This window comes from Salvelinus sp. IW2-2015, linkage group LG18 (genome assembly GCF_002910315.2).
Source record: "Salvelinus sp. IW2-2015 linkage group LG18, ASM291031v2, whole genome shotgun sequence".
NCBI classification, from domain to species: Eukaryota; Metazoa; Chordata; class Actinopteri; order Salmoniformes; family Salmonidae; genus Salvelinus; species Salvelinus sp. IW2-2015.
The window spans coordinates 31,056,632-31,072,607 of NC_036858.1; the positions used below are offsets into that span (position 1 = coordinate 31,056,632).

The 15,976-nt window shown below is 42.2% G+C and overlaps 1 protein-coding gene across 2 annotated transcripts in view; it reads right to left on the minus strand.

Annotated features, from left to right (window-relative positions):
• Window positions 1–3,319: 3,319 nt before the first annotated feature.
• pkdcca (protein kinase domain containing, cytoplasmic a) overlaps window positions 3,320–15,976 on the minus strand; it is a 451,220-nt gene continuing 438,563 nt past the window's right edge. The window contains exons 6-7 of one of the 2 annotated variants that reach the window (XM_024008358.2): window positions 8,222–8,395; window positions 3,320–6,831 (exon numbers count right to left, since the gene is read on the minus strand). In XM_024008358.2, the coding sequence (XP_023864126.1) occupies window positions 6,746–6,831; window positions 8,222–8,395 (260 nt within the window). In that variant the 3' untranslated portion in view covers window positions 3,320–6,745. Of the gene's footprint in view, window positions 6,832–8,221; window positions 8,396–10,271; window positions 12,833–15,976 lie in introns of those variants that run through there. The other variant, XM_070448423.1, reaches the window with a different exon arrangement.

A 15,976-nucleotide genomic window follows, 5' to 3' on the forward strand; every position in this document is an offset into this window, starting at 1 on the left:
GGATGGACTTCGACTAGGCCAGTCATCACCATCACTGGCTGTACAGTATGTACCCTTACTGGACTAACCTGTCATGCTTACTAAACCATTCTCTACATAGTGCATTTCAGACACGAAATGCTACATATCCGTTTAACCACTTATTAGAAAAGATTACAGTACATGCAAAACATTATCGTGGCGTTAGGCTCTGTTCCTTCTTGGTAGATCACCACCAGAYTGTGCATCGATTTTATACACCTGTCAGGAATGGGTGTGGCTGAAATAGCCGAATCCAGTCATTTGAAGGGGTGTCCACATACTTTTGTAGACACAGTGCATTCGGAAAGTATTCAGACCATTTTCCTTACTCCAAATTTTGTTACGTTACAGCCTCATTCTAAAATGAATGAAATAAAAAAATCCTCATCAATCTACGAACATATTTCTAAAATGTAAAAAATATATTTAGATTTTAGATTCTTCAAAGTAGCCAACATGACAGCTTTGCACACTCTTGGCATTCTCTCAACCAGCTTCACCTGGAATGCTTTTCCAACAGTCTTGAAGGAGTTCCCACATATGCTGAGCACTTGTTGGCTGATTTTCCTTCACTCTGCGGTCCAACTCATCCCTAACCATCTCAATTGGGTTGAGTTCGGGTGATTGTAGAGGCCAGGTCATCTGATGCAGCACTCCATCACTCCACTTCTTAGTAAAATAGCCTTTACACAGGCTGGAGGTGTGTTGGGTCACTGTTCTGTTGAAAAACAAATAATAGTCCCACAAAACGCAAGACAGATGGGATGGCGTAACGCTGCAYAATGCTGTGGTAGCCATGCTGGTTAAGTGTTACTTGAATTCTAAATAAATCACAGACAGTGTCACCAGCAAAGCACCCCCACACCATCACACCTCCCCCTCCTCCGTGCTTCACGGTGGGAACTACACATGAAGAGATCATCAGTTCACCTACTCTGTGTCTCACAAAGACACGGTGGTTGGAACCCAAAATCTCAAATTTGGACTCATCAGACCAAAGGACAGATTTCCACCAGTCTAATGTCCATTGCTCGTGTTTCTTGTCTCAAGCAAGTTTCTTARTATTATTGGTGTCCTTTAGTTGTGGTTTATATGCAGCAATTCGACCATGAAGGCCTGATTCACACAGTGTCCTCTGAACAGTTGATGTTGAGAAGTGTCTGTTACTTGATCACTGTGAAGCATTTATTTGGGCTGCAATCTGAGGCTGGTAACTCTAATGAACTTATCCTCTGCACCAAAGATATCTCTGGGTCTTCCTTTCCTGTGCCGGTCCTCATGAGAGCCAGTTTCATCATAGTGCTTGATGGTGTTTGCAACTGCACTTGAAGAAAATGTCAAAGTTCTTGGAATTTTCCGGATTGACTGACCTTCATGTCTTAAGTAATGATGGACTGTCGTTTTTCTTTGCTTATTTGAGCTGTTCTTGCCATAATATGAACTTGGTCTTTTACCAAATAGGACTATCTTCTGTATACCACCCCTACCTTGTCAAAACACAACTGATTGCCTCAAACGCATTAAGAAGGAAAGAAATTCTACAACTGAACTTTTAACTAAGGACACCTGTTAATTGAAATGCATTTCAGGTGACTACGTCATGATTCTGGTTGAGAGAATGCCAAGTGTGTGCAAAGCTGTCATCAAGGCAGAGGGTGGCTACTTTGAAGAATCTCAAATATAAAATGTATTTTGATTTGTTTAACACTTTTTTGGTTACTAGATGATTCCATATGTGAAGGACATTGTGATCTCTGGTGGACAATCAAAGCATGTACAAGTAGCCCACGGGAAAGGCTCACCAAACCAACATTCTTCTGAAGGAGGGCTCGTTCCGACAGAGAAATGGCAAACGGCATTCGGCATACATTCATTGCTTCTTATTCCAAACGGGCGGCGGTTCSTGTGCAAGTTATATGATTAATGTGAGGACAGTCCATTAATGTATCCACTATAAATGTCTCTTTCTTTTCTCCACCCCCTCTCCATATGTGTAACAAGCCGTCCTATCTTGTCAGTCTATWAGGGACCTTTGTCTCATGTAAGTTTGTGTGTATTCTGTGTTATTATTTAGTTAGCTAGTAAATAAATAATTAAACCAATTTGTGTAGTACTGAATAATGCTCAAGGCTGGGGTTTTTGCGGATCCAAGAAGGTTGCGACCATTCAGATTATGAGACTGATATGAGGTAATGATTAATAACTGACTGTTATCGATATAGAACTTATATATCTAGTTTAATTCGGGAGATGGCAACTCGTTAAACAACWTCTTCCGTGGTGCCCCAAATCCTAATGAGTTAATTGTTACATGATTKATTTGAGTAACAATWAAACATTATGTATTTAATCCACTAACTGTCATCAGATTAATGAAAGTAAAGTCACGACAAAAGTGTTTGTACAATATGATTGGTGCGATGTCGCTGAAGCCAATACTCAAGTTCCGTCTCAACCTGCTGCACTTAATATAGTAATAGTAGTTTATTTCATTTTTACATTTAGGCCATYCTTGGCAGCTAAAAGCTGAATTGCAGTACAGAGGTAAACCAAAACAAAAATAATATTACATTGCTTAAATGTAAAACAAACAAGCATCAAGTCTATATCTTCAGAGGGTGAAAGCGTTTGGTGAAGGCATCTACCAGTATTCTGCTAGCAGTCTACTTCGATGGTAGCCAAGTTGTATGGTAGGGACAAGGTTGGTGATGATAATGGTGGTGGTGATGTAGTAGGCTCACTGGAGTTGTCCTCAAATGTTGTTTTCATCAGTCCTCAGCTCTCTGTAGCTACTGGACGACTCCTCCCCCAGCGACGTGTAGTACCCACTTGGGTGATGCTTCTTCTGCTGCCTCTTCTGGAGCTTAAAGTTCACCACACATACGTCCAATGTATAAAGTAATCCAAWAAGGGAGCCCTCTTCCGTCTCCACACTGCAGTCCTCACACTTTGGATGGTGAAACAAGAAGCTGTGTCAAGAATGTGTCTTTTGAATGCAAACAGGCAGCTGGCTAGCTAACAAGCTAAATAGCTAATCTGGCTAAGCAAACCAAAGAAATCAATCGTATCCAATCATTTCTGCAACTCGCATGAGCAAGACAAGTAGACATTTTGGATCAAAATGTTGAATTAGCAATAATWWAAWAAAAWYAWTTCAAATAACAAAACAAATAAACTAAAATCAAGTAAATATGTACAATATTTACAGGAGCTCTCAACATATGCTGTATTTGCAGCATCATGGCAACCAAAATAAAAACATTTTACTGTAACTCAAATAAACACACACACAGATGTCTCACTTGCCACAAGGTTTTTATTTTTTCATATAAAAATAGCCATCTCATCGTTATCATCAAAAAGTAACAATGAACAATGGATACAAAGRGATAATGCTTTTGTAGAATTCACTTTTGATTCATTCTTTTCACAAGGAGTGCTTTCACTGAAAGCGATGTCTCTTTGATACTGTCTGTTGAAGGTTAATGTCACATTTCCTTAGGAAATGAGAATAGAGCAAGCTTACTTCCTGCTTTGGTCGCTCTAAACCCAGGGTCATATTCATTAGAGCAAACCGTAGCAAAGTTTCTGCAATGTAAAACAAAAATGAGTTTTTATTGGACAAGTTTGGGTAGGTCCTCCCTGTTTTAGTCAATTGTCTTCCGTTTGGTACCTAATGAATACGACCCAGGAGTGGCACACACTCTCAATAAATACACCATAAAATACACCATAAAAATGTACCCTCCCAAGGAGGTCTCTACACTACATTACATTTGGTCAACATGCAAAATCAACAATGACACAATATTCCAAATTAGTCCTTGATTTGTCGATATGAGAACAATTTCTTCATCTCCATCAACATTGGATTGAAAAATAATATTTTATCTGATAACTCAGATGTAACAATCATCTGTGTTATAAGCGCAGATTCTTCGTTCACTAAGATTTGGAATCAATCACACTTTCTGAGATGCTTATTGAAAGCATGGAGAAACCCTGTTTGAAAAGAGAAAGTGCTGTGGGTCTAATACAAGGGAAAGGAAACAGAGAAAGAGAGACAGGTGAGGGGATAAGGGAGGAGGGAGAAGGTCTGAGTAACACTCAGCATTAGATCATCTAAAAATAAGGGCTCAGGCTGAAACATCAGTCCTTTGCCAATACCTTTGTTTCCATCTGGAAAAAAAGCCTGAACATTGTATGAAGACGTACTATTTAAACATTTTTCTTGAGGTAAACCCSTTATTTTTGGAAAATGTTTGTCCCGGTGAGTACCTTTCCTCGTGTTCGATGGTTGGCTGAAGGTTTGTATAGAGGCTGGCTTGAAACCTTCACAGACAATGATAAAACATGCTAAGGTACCATAAGGAGAGCCTTTTGACCAGACTCCATGTGAAGGTACAAAAGTATGTGGACAGCCTTCAAATTAGTGTATTCGGCTATTTCAGCCACACCCGTTGCCGACAGGTGTATAAAATCGAGCACACCGCCATGCAATCTCCATASACAAACATTCACAGTAGAATGGCCCGTACTGAAGAGTTCAGTGACTTTCAACGTGGCACCGTCATAGGATGCCATCTTTCCATCAAGTCAGTTTATCAAATTTCTGTCCTGCTAGAACTGCCCTGGATTACTATAAGTGCTGTTATTGTGAAGTAGAAACGTCTAGGAGTACCAACAACTCAGCCGCGAAGTGGTAGGCCACACAAGCTCACAGAGCGGGAACGTCGAGTGCTGAAGAGCGCACGCATAGCGCATAAAAATGGTGTCCTCGGTGGCAACACTCACTACCGAGTTCCAAACTGCCTCTGGAAGCAACATCAGCACAGGAACTGCTCATTGGGAGCTTCATGAAATGGGTTTCCATGGCTGAGCAGCAGCACGCATGCCTAAGATCACCATGCCCAATGCCAAGCGTCGGCTGGAGTGGTGTAAAGCTCGCCGTCATTGGACTCTGGAGCAGTGGAAACGCGTTCTCTCGAGTGATGAATCACGCTACACCATCTGGCAGTCCGATGGATGAATCTGAGTTTGGTGGATGCCAGGAGAACACTACCTGCCCGAATGCATAGTGCCAACTGTAAAGTTTGGTGGATGAGGAATAATGGTCTGGGGTTGTTTTTCATGGTCCGGCCTTGGCCCCATAAGCCGGATGTACACAGATGTAGCTGTCCCAGACAAGTTGTTGAGATCGGAGACAAAATCCTCATCCCTACAAAGGGGCGCGCGGCAGTCACCGATGCTCGTTTAATGTGAATGGGTCAGAGATGCAATTTGAGGGCTACTGATCTCGTCTTTGAGCAGTCCCAGACGTCCCCATATTCTCAAACATGTTTCATTTTATTGGCACACAATCTGAAATGCTCTTGTTGTYTGAGATGTGCAATGAAATGTTTTGAGAACGGTGACGAGCAATAACCGACGAGAGCACGCCACAGAAGAAGSKAGTGAGATGATGACGTTGTTTAGCGTCACCCATAATGTGTAGACTCTCGAAGGTGTSATGAATACTACTAGTATGGGTTTGTACTTGCCTTTAATCAAAGTGTCAAATCGTTACAGCTCTGAAGTTCTAAAYCAATGRTATTGAATTCAAAATGTTGGCTAGATATTTCAACTCTGTATGGCGAGCGTGAAAAGATTTGATGCTGCTTTGGGCCACAGCTCGTTGTAGCTACATTAAATCTAATCTCATCATCACATCATTGTTTTCGCGAGACAATGTGGTATCAATAATCCTCAAGACCAAGTGAAGAATCTTACAGTGTGTGACCCACATCTGTGCCACATCATTTTGTGTGCACACCACTACGTTGGCAAGACAAAAAMAAAATTACAGGAAAGATGTTTGTTTAATGTGAGAGGTTTAGCGATGTTAGGATTTTGAAAGTCGTGTAGTGTACACCCGGCTTTAGTTCCAGTGATTGGAAATCGTAACGCTACAGCATACAATGACATTCGAGACGATTCTGTGCTTCTAACTTTGTGGCAAAAAGTTTGGGGAAGGCCCTTTCCTGTTTCAGCATGACAATGTCCCTGTGCACAAAGCGTGGTCCATACAGAAATGGTTTGTCGAGATTGGTGTGGAAGAAKTTGATTGGCCTGCACAGAGCCCTGACCTCAACCCCATCGAACACCTTTGGGATGAATTGGAACGCCAACTGCGAGCCAGGACTAATCGCCTAACATCAGTGCCCGACCTCACTAATACTCTTGTAGCTGAATGGAAGCAAGTCTCCGCAGCAATGTTCCAACATCTAGTGGGAAGCCTTCCCAGAAGAGTGGAGGCTGTTGTAGCAGCAAAGGGGGACCAACTCCATATTAATACCCATGATTTTGATGAGCAGGTGTCCACATACTTTTGTTTCGGGGGCACAGGAGGGAAATCTCAGGCGTTCACTGTCACCCTTCTTAGCTAGGAAGGTAACCCCACTATACCCTGAGCTATAGCCTTGCACAACCCAGCATTTTCCTTCGGAGAACACATATGAAGAGCAATATTGTAAAATTGTTCTCCAAGTGATATTATTGCACTTCAGTGTGAGCTGGTGTGGGCTTCTCTATGCCCCGTGGAGGGCGTTGTCTAGGATCCATCTTCAACTCCCTCTGTCCGACCCATCCAATGGGGTGACTCACTAAGCCGTGAGGGCAAGCCCCATGAGCAGGTTAGCCAATCAGAGCGAGGTTTGGCAGTTAAGTCTCCTCCCCCTCCATTGATTCAGCTGCCCACTCTGACGTAGGTGACCCGTCCCTTGGCAGAGCTCAGACTGGCAGTGCCCGTCTTGAAGAATACAAGCTGGTGACCTGGGGACAAAGAAGAAGAAAAAAAATGTGAAGAAAAAGTGGAAAAGTAGGAGAGACCGTAAGAGGAAGACATTGTGTTAAATCAAATCAAATGTATTTATATAGCCCTTCGTACATCAGCTGATATCTCAAAGTGCTGTACAGAAACCCAGCCTAAAACCCCAAACAGCAAGCAATGCAGGTGTAGAAGATAAATGAGCTGAATGTACCCTAGCAAATGCGTACCTTCTACAATGTTAATTGCATGAATGCCATGACAATCGTACAATGCCAGAAATGGCAATTATTTTTGGAAAGAGAKTGAAAAGAAAGAACTGCGGTGTGTAGAGGAGGTAGAGACAGCGAGAGATACTGTATGATGGGGGAGAGGGGGGCGAAGAGGGAAGAGAAGGAATATGAAAGTGCTGTGGGTCTAGACGTGCCTGGTTCAATAAATAGTGATTGCCATGCTGATGTGCTCCCCTCAGACTAAGCTCTAATGCAGTGTGTGTGTGTGCCACCTACTAGAAAGGAGGGGTTAGTGATGAGAGACGACACTACTGAAGGCCCTGCCTCTGTTTGATCAGAGAGACGTCTGACAACGCTGGGTACTTTACCTCCCACATGCACACAAAAACACACACACACACACAGGGTACTTTATGGACAAAACAAACAGACACAGATACACACAGGCAGCCACACGAATGCAACCCACACATTGTCTTCAACCATACAACGATAACACTGTAGCGTGAACAAATATTCACTTGCRGTTGGCTGGGCTCCCCGCTTGTGCCATCAAACCCCTGCAACGTATCCAGAACTCTGCAGCCCGCCTGGTTTTTAACCTTCCCAAGTTCTCTCATGTCAACCCGCTCCTCCGAACACTCCATTGGCTTCCAGTCGAAGCTCGCATCCACTACAAGACCATGGTGCTAAACCTACGGAGCAGCAAGAGGAACTGCCCTCCCTACCTTCAGGCTAACCCTACACCCTACACCCCAACCCAAAAACGATGTTCTGCCACCTCAGGTCTCTTGGCTCTCCCACCCCTACGGGAGTGCAGCTCCCGCTCAGCCTAGTCCAAGCTCTTCTCTGTCCTGGCACCCCAATGGTGGAACCAGCTTCCACCTGAAGCAAGGACAGAGTCCCTGCACATCTTCCGAAATCCTCCTCCCCTTCCTCCTCCTTACCTCCCCCCKAAAAAATATAAATATATATATAATAATAATAATTATCCCTTCTAGCTCTGACTCTACTGGTAGCTATGTTATTAAGGAAAAAAATTKTTTCTATTCCTGTGATATGTGGTTGTCCCACCTAGCTATCTTAAGATGAATGCACTAAATTTAAGTGGCTCTGGATAAGAGTGTCTGCTAAATGACTGAAATGTAAATTTAACTCTTACCTGTCCAGGTGGTCTGATTGGTCAGTACAAATGCTTGGCACTGGGCGTGGCTCTCACACACACCAATAGCCTCTGTGATGCTGAAGACTGATAGCAGACATCCATCGTGCTGATAGGATGGCCAGCAGCGGTAGTTCTCCTCATGAATAGAGGCATCCACCACATGCTTATAGTCTGGAGAAGACAAGGAGAGAAGTATTTTAGTCGCAAGGAAGGGTGTGTGTGTTTGTGCGTGTGTGTGTGTGCGAGCATGCATTGTTGGTGTGTGTGTGTTGTGTTGTGTGTGTGTGTTGTTGTGTGTGTGTGTGTGTGTGTGTGTGGTGTGTGTGTGTGTTGTGTGTGTGTGTGCGTGCATATTTGTCACTGGCTGGGGGAGATGCACTGAGGGTCCTGCACACATGTAATGAGGTAGCTCATTGTGTGAGGGAAAGGGAAATATCTAGTCAGTTGTACAACTGAATGCCTTCAATTGAAATGTGTCTTCTGCATTTAACCCTATGACTAGGGTGGGTTATCTAGGTTGTTTTATGTCTATGTTGGCCTGGTATGGTTCCCAATCAGAGGCAGCTGTTTATCCTTGTCTCTGATTGGGGATCATATATAGGCAGRCATTTCCCCACWGTTTTTTTGTGGGATCTTGTTTTGAGTCAGTGCATGTGGCACCTCCAGTACTGCACGGTCGTTGTTGGTTCCTTGTTTTGTTTTTTAAGTTTCACAAAATAAAAGATGTGGAACTCAGAGCACGCTGCGCCTTGGTCCGTTTATTCTACAAACGACRGTGACAGAATCAGAGAATACTGTACCTATCACTCCTAAATCTTAAATGGGACCCCCCCAAACTTCTCCCTCCAACAATTTTTATACTTTGAAATAAAAGGTGATTCATAAAAAAAATTGATTGCATTTGAGTGTAAGCAGTTGCAATTTAAATGTACATTTACCATGCCAATAATTATTATATCAAATTACAGAGTGAATGACAAAATGCTCAACATTGTTTTAACCAGATTCAGGGTTCCCCTAAGGATCCACTAACATAATGAGTGTGTTCGACGGACATTTAATAAAAGCAAAACCGAAATAGAAAAATACAAAATAAATAAAATTAAATAAATTCGCTTTGCCAAGGCTCATATCAAAATACTGCTTCTAGCCAATAGCTGCATGTTGTAGAATAGAATAGTCTGTTTTGTGTCCCGGGTTTTATGCTCAGTAGAGCAAGCCTTATTTCTCAGAGTGTTCTCAAGTGGAACAATAACTCCATAGATATACTGTACAACCACAGTACGTTACTGATTAAGCCTGACCAGACATGGTTAGCTGGATCTGATGTGGAAAATAGAATCTTGAGTGCATGGCTACCCAACTTAGTTGCAACTAACCATATACATGTATCAATAAGTCATTTGAATGGTCAGACTTTTGAATTTCAACAATGTATATGATAATGTGCAGTATCATGTATATAACACAGTCATGCTCTTGATTTAAGTGGGCTAGGGTCATGTGGGGTTTTGGTTGGTGAGTAGCTTGATTGATGTGTGGCAATTGTCATTTTCATGTATAATTAACAAAAATATAAACTCAACATGCAACATTTTCAAAGATTTTACTGAGTTACAGTTCATATAAGGAAATCAGTCAATTGAAATAAATTAATTAGGCACTAAAACTATGGATTTCACATGACTGGGAATACAGATATGCATCTGTTGGTCACAGATACCTTAAAAAAAAGGTAGAGGCCTGGATCAGAAAACCAGTCYGTATCTGGTGTGACCACCATCTGCCTCATGCTGCGCGACACATCTCCTTTGCATAGTGTTGATCAGGCTGTTAATTGTGGCCTGTGGAATGTTGTCCCACTCCTCTTCAATGGATGTGCGAAGTTGCTGGATATTGAGGGGAACTGGAACACGATCCAGAGCATTCCAAACATGCTCAATGGGTGACATGTCAGGTGAGTATACAGGCCATGGAAGAACTGGGACATTTTCAGCTTCCATTGTGTACAGATCCTTGCCTGCCCATGCNAAGAACTGGGACATTTTCAGCTTCCATTGTGTACAGATCCTTGCCTGCCCATGCCATAACCCCACCACCACCATGGGGCAAACCGCTCGCCCACAGAACACCATCACATTGTCTGGTGTTGTGAGGCCGGTTGTGAGGCTGTGTAATGATCATGCTGTTAAATCAGCTTCTTGATATGCCACACCTGTCAYGTGGATGGTTTATCTTGGCAAAGGAGAAATGCTCACTAACAGGGATGTAAATACATTTGTAGACAACATTTGAGAGAAAGAAACTTTTTGTGCTTATGGAACATTTCTGAGATCTTTTATTTATGCTACTTTCTCTAGAGGTAAGAAACATTACTGACTATGATTACAATTACTGGCTATTGTAATGCTGATCTTTGTATGCTAATAGTGAGGCTTCCACGGTTTCATCCCAAATGGCTGTGATTACACTGTGGTTCTGATGACTAGAAACTACAAGGTCCAGTCAGCAAGATGGCTCTGTGTGTGTGTGTGTGTGTCTTTCATCCCAAATGTGCTTACTTGTACAGTARCACACCTACTCATTCAATGGTTTTTCTTTATTTTTACTATTTTCTACATTGTAAAATAATAGTGAAGACATCAAAACTACGAAATAACACATATGGAATCATGTAGTAACCAAAAAAGTGTTAAACAAATCAAAATATATTTTATATGAGATTCTTCAAAGTAGCCTTGATGACAGCTTTGCACACTCTTGGCATTCTCTCAACCATCTTCATGAGGAGTGCTTTTCCAACAGTTCTCACATGTGACTCGTTTCAGGAAACTAGGCATATGTCGCGRGTCACTACTTCACAGGAGAGCCATTTGAACAGAATTGCCTTCTCGAACATGTGAACTTTCATGTGCCTTAATAACAAACTTGTATGCCACCTGTAAATATTAATACAATTGTTAAATTACGAGCCTAGCTGGTTTATCCACAGAAAAAGACAGCAACATGATTGGCTGAGATAATGAGTGGGCTGGACATGCCGAGAGATGAGTTCGGATTGGTCTGCCATGTAGCACACTTCTGTCTATTTGAGAGTAGTAAAACTGCATAACTGTTGCACTCCACTTTCAGGAGGACCGAGTTTTAAAAATCAGTGGAATTAGACTATGATAGATAAGGAGATGGAGAAAGCACTTGTCTCTGGATTACGTCTTCAAACTAAGGGCAACCATAGCATCCGTGACAGAGAGCGAGAAGCGTACATCTAGCGTGCTACATTTTCAGATATTAAACATTTCTAATTTTGTCAAAGTAGTTTTCATTTCAAGTTAAAATGTACTGTTAGCTAGCTAGCTAACATTAGCTGACTGGCTCATTAGCTAACGTTACGTGTATGATCTGTGTAGTAATATTATTTTGTATATCAGAGCCATTTGCTTTGCTAGTTGTAGCCTAATGTTAGCTAGCTAACATTGAACCTGGTTGGTTATCTACCTGCTGATTCATGTAGGGTAGTAACGTCATGAGTTGGGATTATGGTTCATTGTTTAGCTAGCTAGCTACATGTCTTTACAAAAGACTCTTGTGAATTCATGAATGGTTTTTACTAGATTACTTGTAGTTTTTCATGTTGTCTGTCTGTAATTTTTTGTAATGACTTGGTGCTGCCTATCTTGGCCAGGACGCTCTTGAAAAAGAGATTTTAAATCTCAATGAGCCCTTCCTGGTTAAATAAAGGTTAAATAAAATAAAATAAATCAATTTCAATAGAATGTTCATGATGWCACTGCGACAGCTGTTGATAGATGTAGCTGCTAAATTCGCTCTGGCTATCTACTAGTCTACACGTCTGAGTGTGCCAGAGTGCAGAATATCTGACACATTTATGAATGCTCAACACCCATTGAATATGGCCGGTGTCAGTAAACGTTGTCAAAAAAGTGTAAATTGTTACCAACAGCACAGTTGCAGTCACCAACGCTCTGGATAACATAAAAACAGCCCAACCAGCTCTGCTAGGGCGAGTAAATTGGCCAGAGTGAGCTGTTCTCTCATTTGTCTCTGGAAGTAGCTAGCCAACGTTAGCCAGTTAGCTTGGGTGCTTGACTGCTGTTGTTATGACAGAACGCTAGGATCAACCCTTAAAGAGATGGGTGGGCTAAAGCTTAAGAGGGTGTGAACGATGCTGAATGGATGTAGACAAAGAAGAACTCTCCAGTAGGTGTACCAACACATTCAAAGGCCATTTTCTCAAAAGTGAGGTTACAAGTTTATCAACTTTCAAAGCAGAATTACTTTCCCATTGTTCCTCACCTGTAGTGTATGATATACCATTTTCTAGCTCTGAGTCTATACTTTTATCCAATGTAAAAAACAACATTTCAAATGTTGCTTTATAAGACTGAATCGAGCCGGTCAGTCACATATGCTGAGCACTTGTTGGATGCTTTTACTTCACTCTGTGGTCCAACTCATCCCAAACCATCTCAATTGGGTTGCGGTCGGGGGATTGTTGATGCCAGGTCATCTGATGCAGCACTCCATCACTCTCCTGCTTGGTCAAATAGCCCTTTTACACAGCCTGGAGGTGTGTTTTGGGTCCTTATCCTGTTGAAAAACAAATGATAGTCCCACTAAACACAAACCAGATGGGATGGAGTATTGCTGCAGAATGCTGTGGTAGCCATGCTGGTTAAGTGTGCCTTGAATTTTAAATAAATCACAGACAGTGTCACCAGCAAAGCACCCCCACACCATCACTCCTCCATGCTTCACGGTGGGAACCACACATGCGGAGATCATCCGTTCACCTACTCTGCGTCTCACAAAGACAAGGAGGTTGAAAGCAAAACATTTTTTTTTTGACTCATTAGACCAAAGGACGGACTTCCACCAGTCTAATGAATATTGCTCATGTTTCTTGGGCCAAGCAAGTCTCTTCCTATTATTGGTGTCCTTTAGTAGTGGTTTCTTTGTAGCAATTCGACCATGAAGACCTGATTCACACAGTCTCCTCTGAACAGTTGATGTTAAGACGTGTCTCTTACTTGGAACTCTGTGAAGGATTTATTTGGGCTGCAATCGGAGCCTGGTAACTCTAATGAACTTATCCTCTGCAGCAGAGGTAACTCTGGGTCTTCCAATGCTGTGGCGGTCCTCATGAGAGCCAGTTTCATCATAGCGCTTGACGGTTTTGGCGACTGCACTTGAAGAAACTTTCAAAGTTCTTGGAATTTTCCGGATTGACTGACCTTCATGTCTTAAAGTGTGATAGACTGTCGTTTCTCTTTGCTTATTTGAGCAGTTCTTGCCAAAATATGGACTTGGTCTTTTACCAAATAGGGCTATCTTCTGTATACCACCCCTACCTTATCATAACACAACTGATTGGCTCAAATGCATTAAGGAAAGAAATTCCACAAATCAACTTTGAACAATGCACACCTGTTCATTGAAATGCATTCCAGGTGACTACCTCATGAAGCTGGTTGAGAGAATGCCAAGTGTGTGCAAAGCTGTCATCAAGGCAAAGGGTGGCTACTTTGAAGAATCTCAAATCTCAAATATATTTTGATTTGTTTAACACTTTTTTAGTTACTACATGATTCCATATGTGTTATTTAATAGATTTTATGTCTTCACTATTATTCTACAATGTAGAACATAGTAAAAATAAAGAAAAACCCTTGAGTAGGTGTTTCCAAACTTTTGACTAGTACTGTATTTGCATGATAATGAGCATATGTGTCCCGATTTAGGAAACTAGGCGTATGTCGCAAGTCACGACTTCACAGGAGAGCCGTTTGAAAGAAAAAAATTGTTTTTTTGCAGAAATGCCTTCTCGAACATGTGAACTTTCATGTGCCTTAATAACAAACTTATAAGCCATCTGTAAATATGAATAAAATTGTTAAATTATGAGCCTTGTTGGTTAAGCCAAAGAAAAAGTCAGCAACCTTCCAACTAGCCATGATTGGCTGAGATAATGAGTGGGCTGGACATGCAGAGAAAGAAGTTCGGGATTGGTCTGCCATATTGAAGGCGTCTGTCTAATTGAGCTCGTCAGTCTGTGTGGGTAATAAGTGTTGCTGTGGTTCATTGTTTACCTAGCTAGCTAGCTAGCTATAGGTCTTAAGCTAAAGTGTACTGTAAGCTAGCTAGCTAACGTTAGCTGGCTGGCTCCCTAGCAGACATTATTATTCATTTCCCAGAGCTGTTTGCTTTTCTAGTTAGAGCCTAATGTTAGGCAGTGTTGGCACTTTGTACATTGTTGTTTAACTAGCCAACGTTAGCTGGCTGGCTCGTTAGCTAACATTACGTGACGCGTGTACAACACCTGTTGAATATGGCCAGTGTCAGTAAACGTCTGCAAAAAAAGCACAATGAAATTGCTGCCAACAGAGCTGGTTAGGCTGTTTTCATGTTATCCAGAGGTAAACAAATAATTGGCCAGAGCGTCATGTGCGCTCCGAGAGCGAAACAAGATGGGTGGGGCTAAAGCTTAAGAGGGTGTGAACGATGCTGAATGGGTGTAGACAAAGAAGAGCTCTTCACTAGATAACAAAACATTCAAAGGCGATTTTCTCAAAAGTGAGTTTACAAGTTGATCAACTTTCAAAGCAGAATGACTTTCCCATTGTTCCTCAAATGCAGTGTATGATATACCATTCTGTAGCTCTGAGTCTCTACATTTAACCAATGTAAAAAACACCATTTCACATTTTGCTACATAAGACCGAATCCAGGTGGTGAGTCACATGTGTGTACTGGTTAGTATGTGACCCGTGAATCAACAAAGAAATAGATGTTTCAGTAGCCCATAGGTTGTGTTTTTAACTGAGACAGACACATATACCATGTACATGAAGCAGTGTAAGCATCTGTACTTATCCTACACAATCAGGATCCAGTTGTCCTATGGTCTGTGGGTTTAACTAAGCTTCACAGGACTGTGACAATGGGCCAGATGAGAAGAGGAGGGCAGCTTCAAAGCAAGTCCCCACCCCCCTTTAAAAGCCTCCCAGCCCGTGAATCATTGAGTCCGTTTTTCTCTTTCTCTGTTACTTATTCTCTTTCGTCGTCTTGGAATCTAGTACTTTTAACATTTCCAGACTACTCTTTTTGGTGTTGGAATAAGGAATAGACATCACAACACTGCTCTCTCTCTCTTTCTCTGTCACTGTCTCTCTCCCCCTCAATCTCTATGCTTCCACCCTCTCTCTCTATACCGTATAGATATAGATATATATCAGTGTCATGCCTGGCTGGGCCAGGAGAAGTCATGGTGATTTACAGGGAGGGTTTACACACCTGCTTGAAGAGGAAGAAAGATGGCAGGAGGGGAGCAAGACAGAATGTCTCCGTGTACGACCTCTTCAAGATTTACTGTGTGGAAGTACACACACACACGCATGTACGCACTCACAAACCCGCGCGCCGGCCCCCCTGCATGCGTGGCAACAGACAGCAGTGCTCCGGGTAGTAAATAACTACTGCTATTAGACGCTTTATGGCTGTAATTAATGCTTTATGGAGCGCTCGCTTTCTCTAAATGCAGGACTTAACAGCGCCTAGAAATGGCATGACGGGGATAGAAAACAAGGAGAGCAGGGGAGGAGGAGGAGGGCTGAAGGGAAGCATGCACAGGAGTGTAATCGCGGGAAAAAAGCACATGACGCAAGGCCACATTCCACAAGGAAGCCCTGCACGGGCGAACACTAGCCACTGAGAGTGACCCTACCAGTGTTCCTG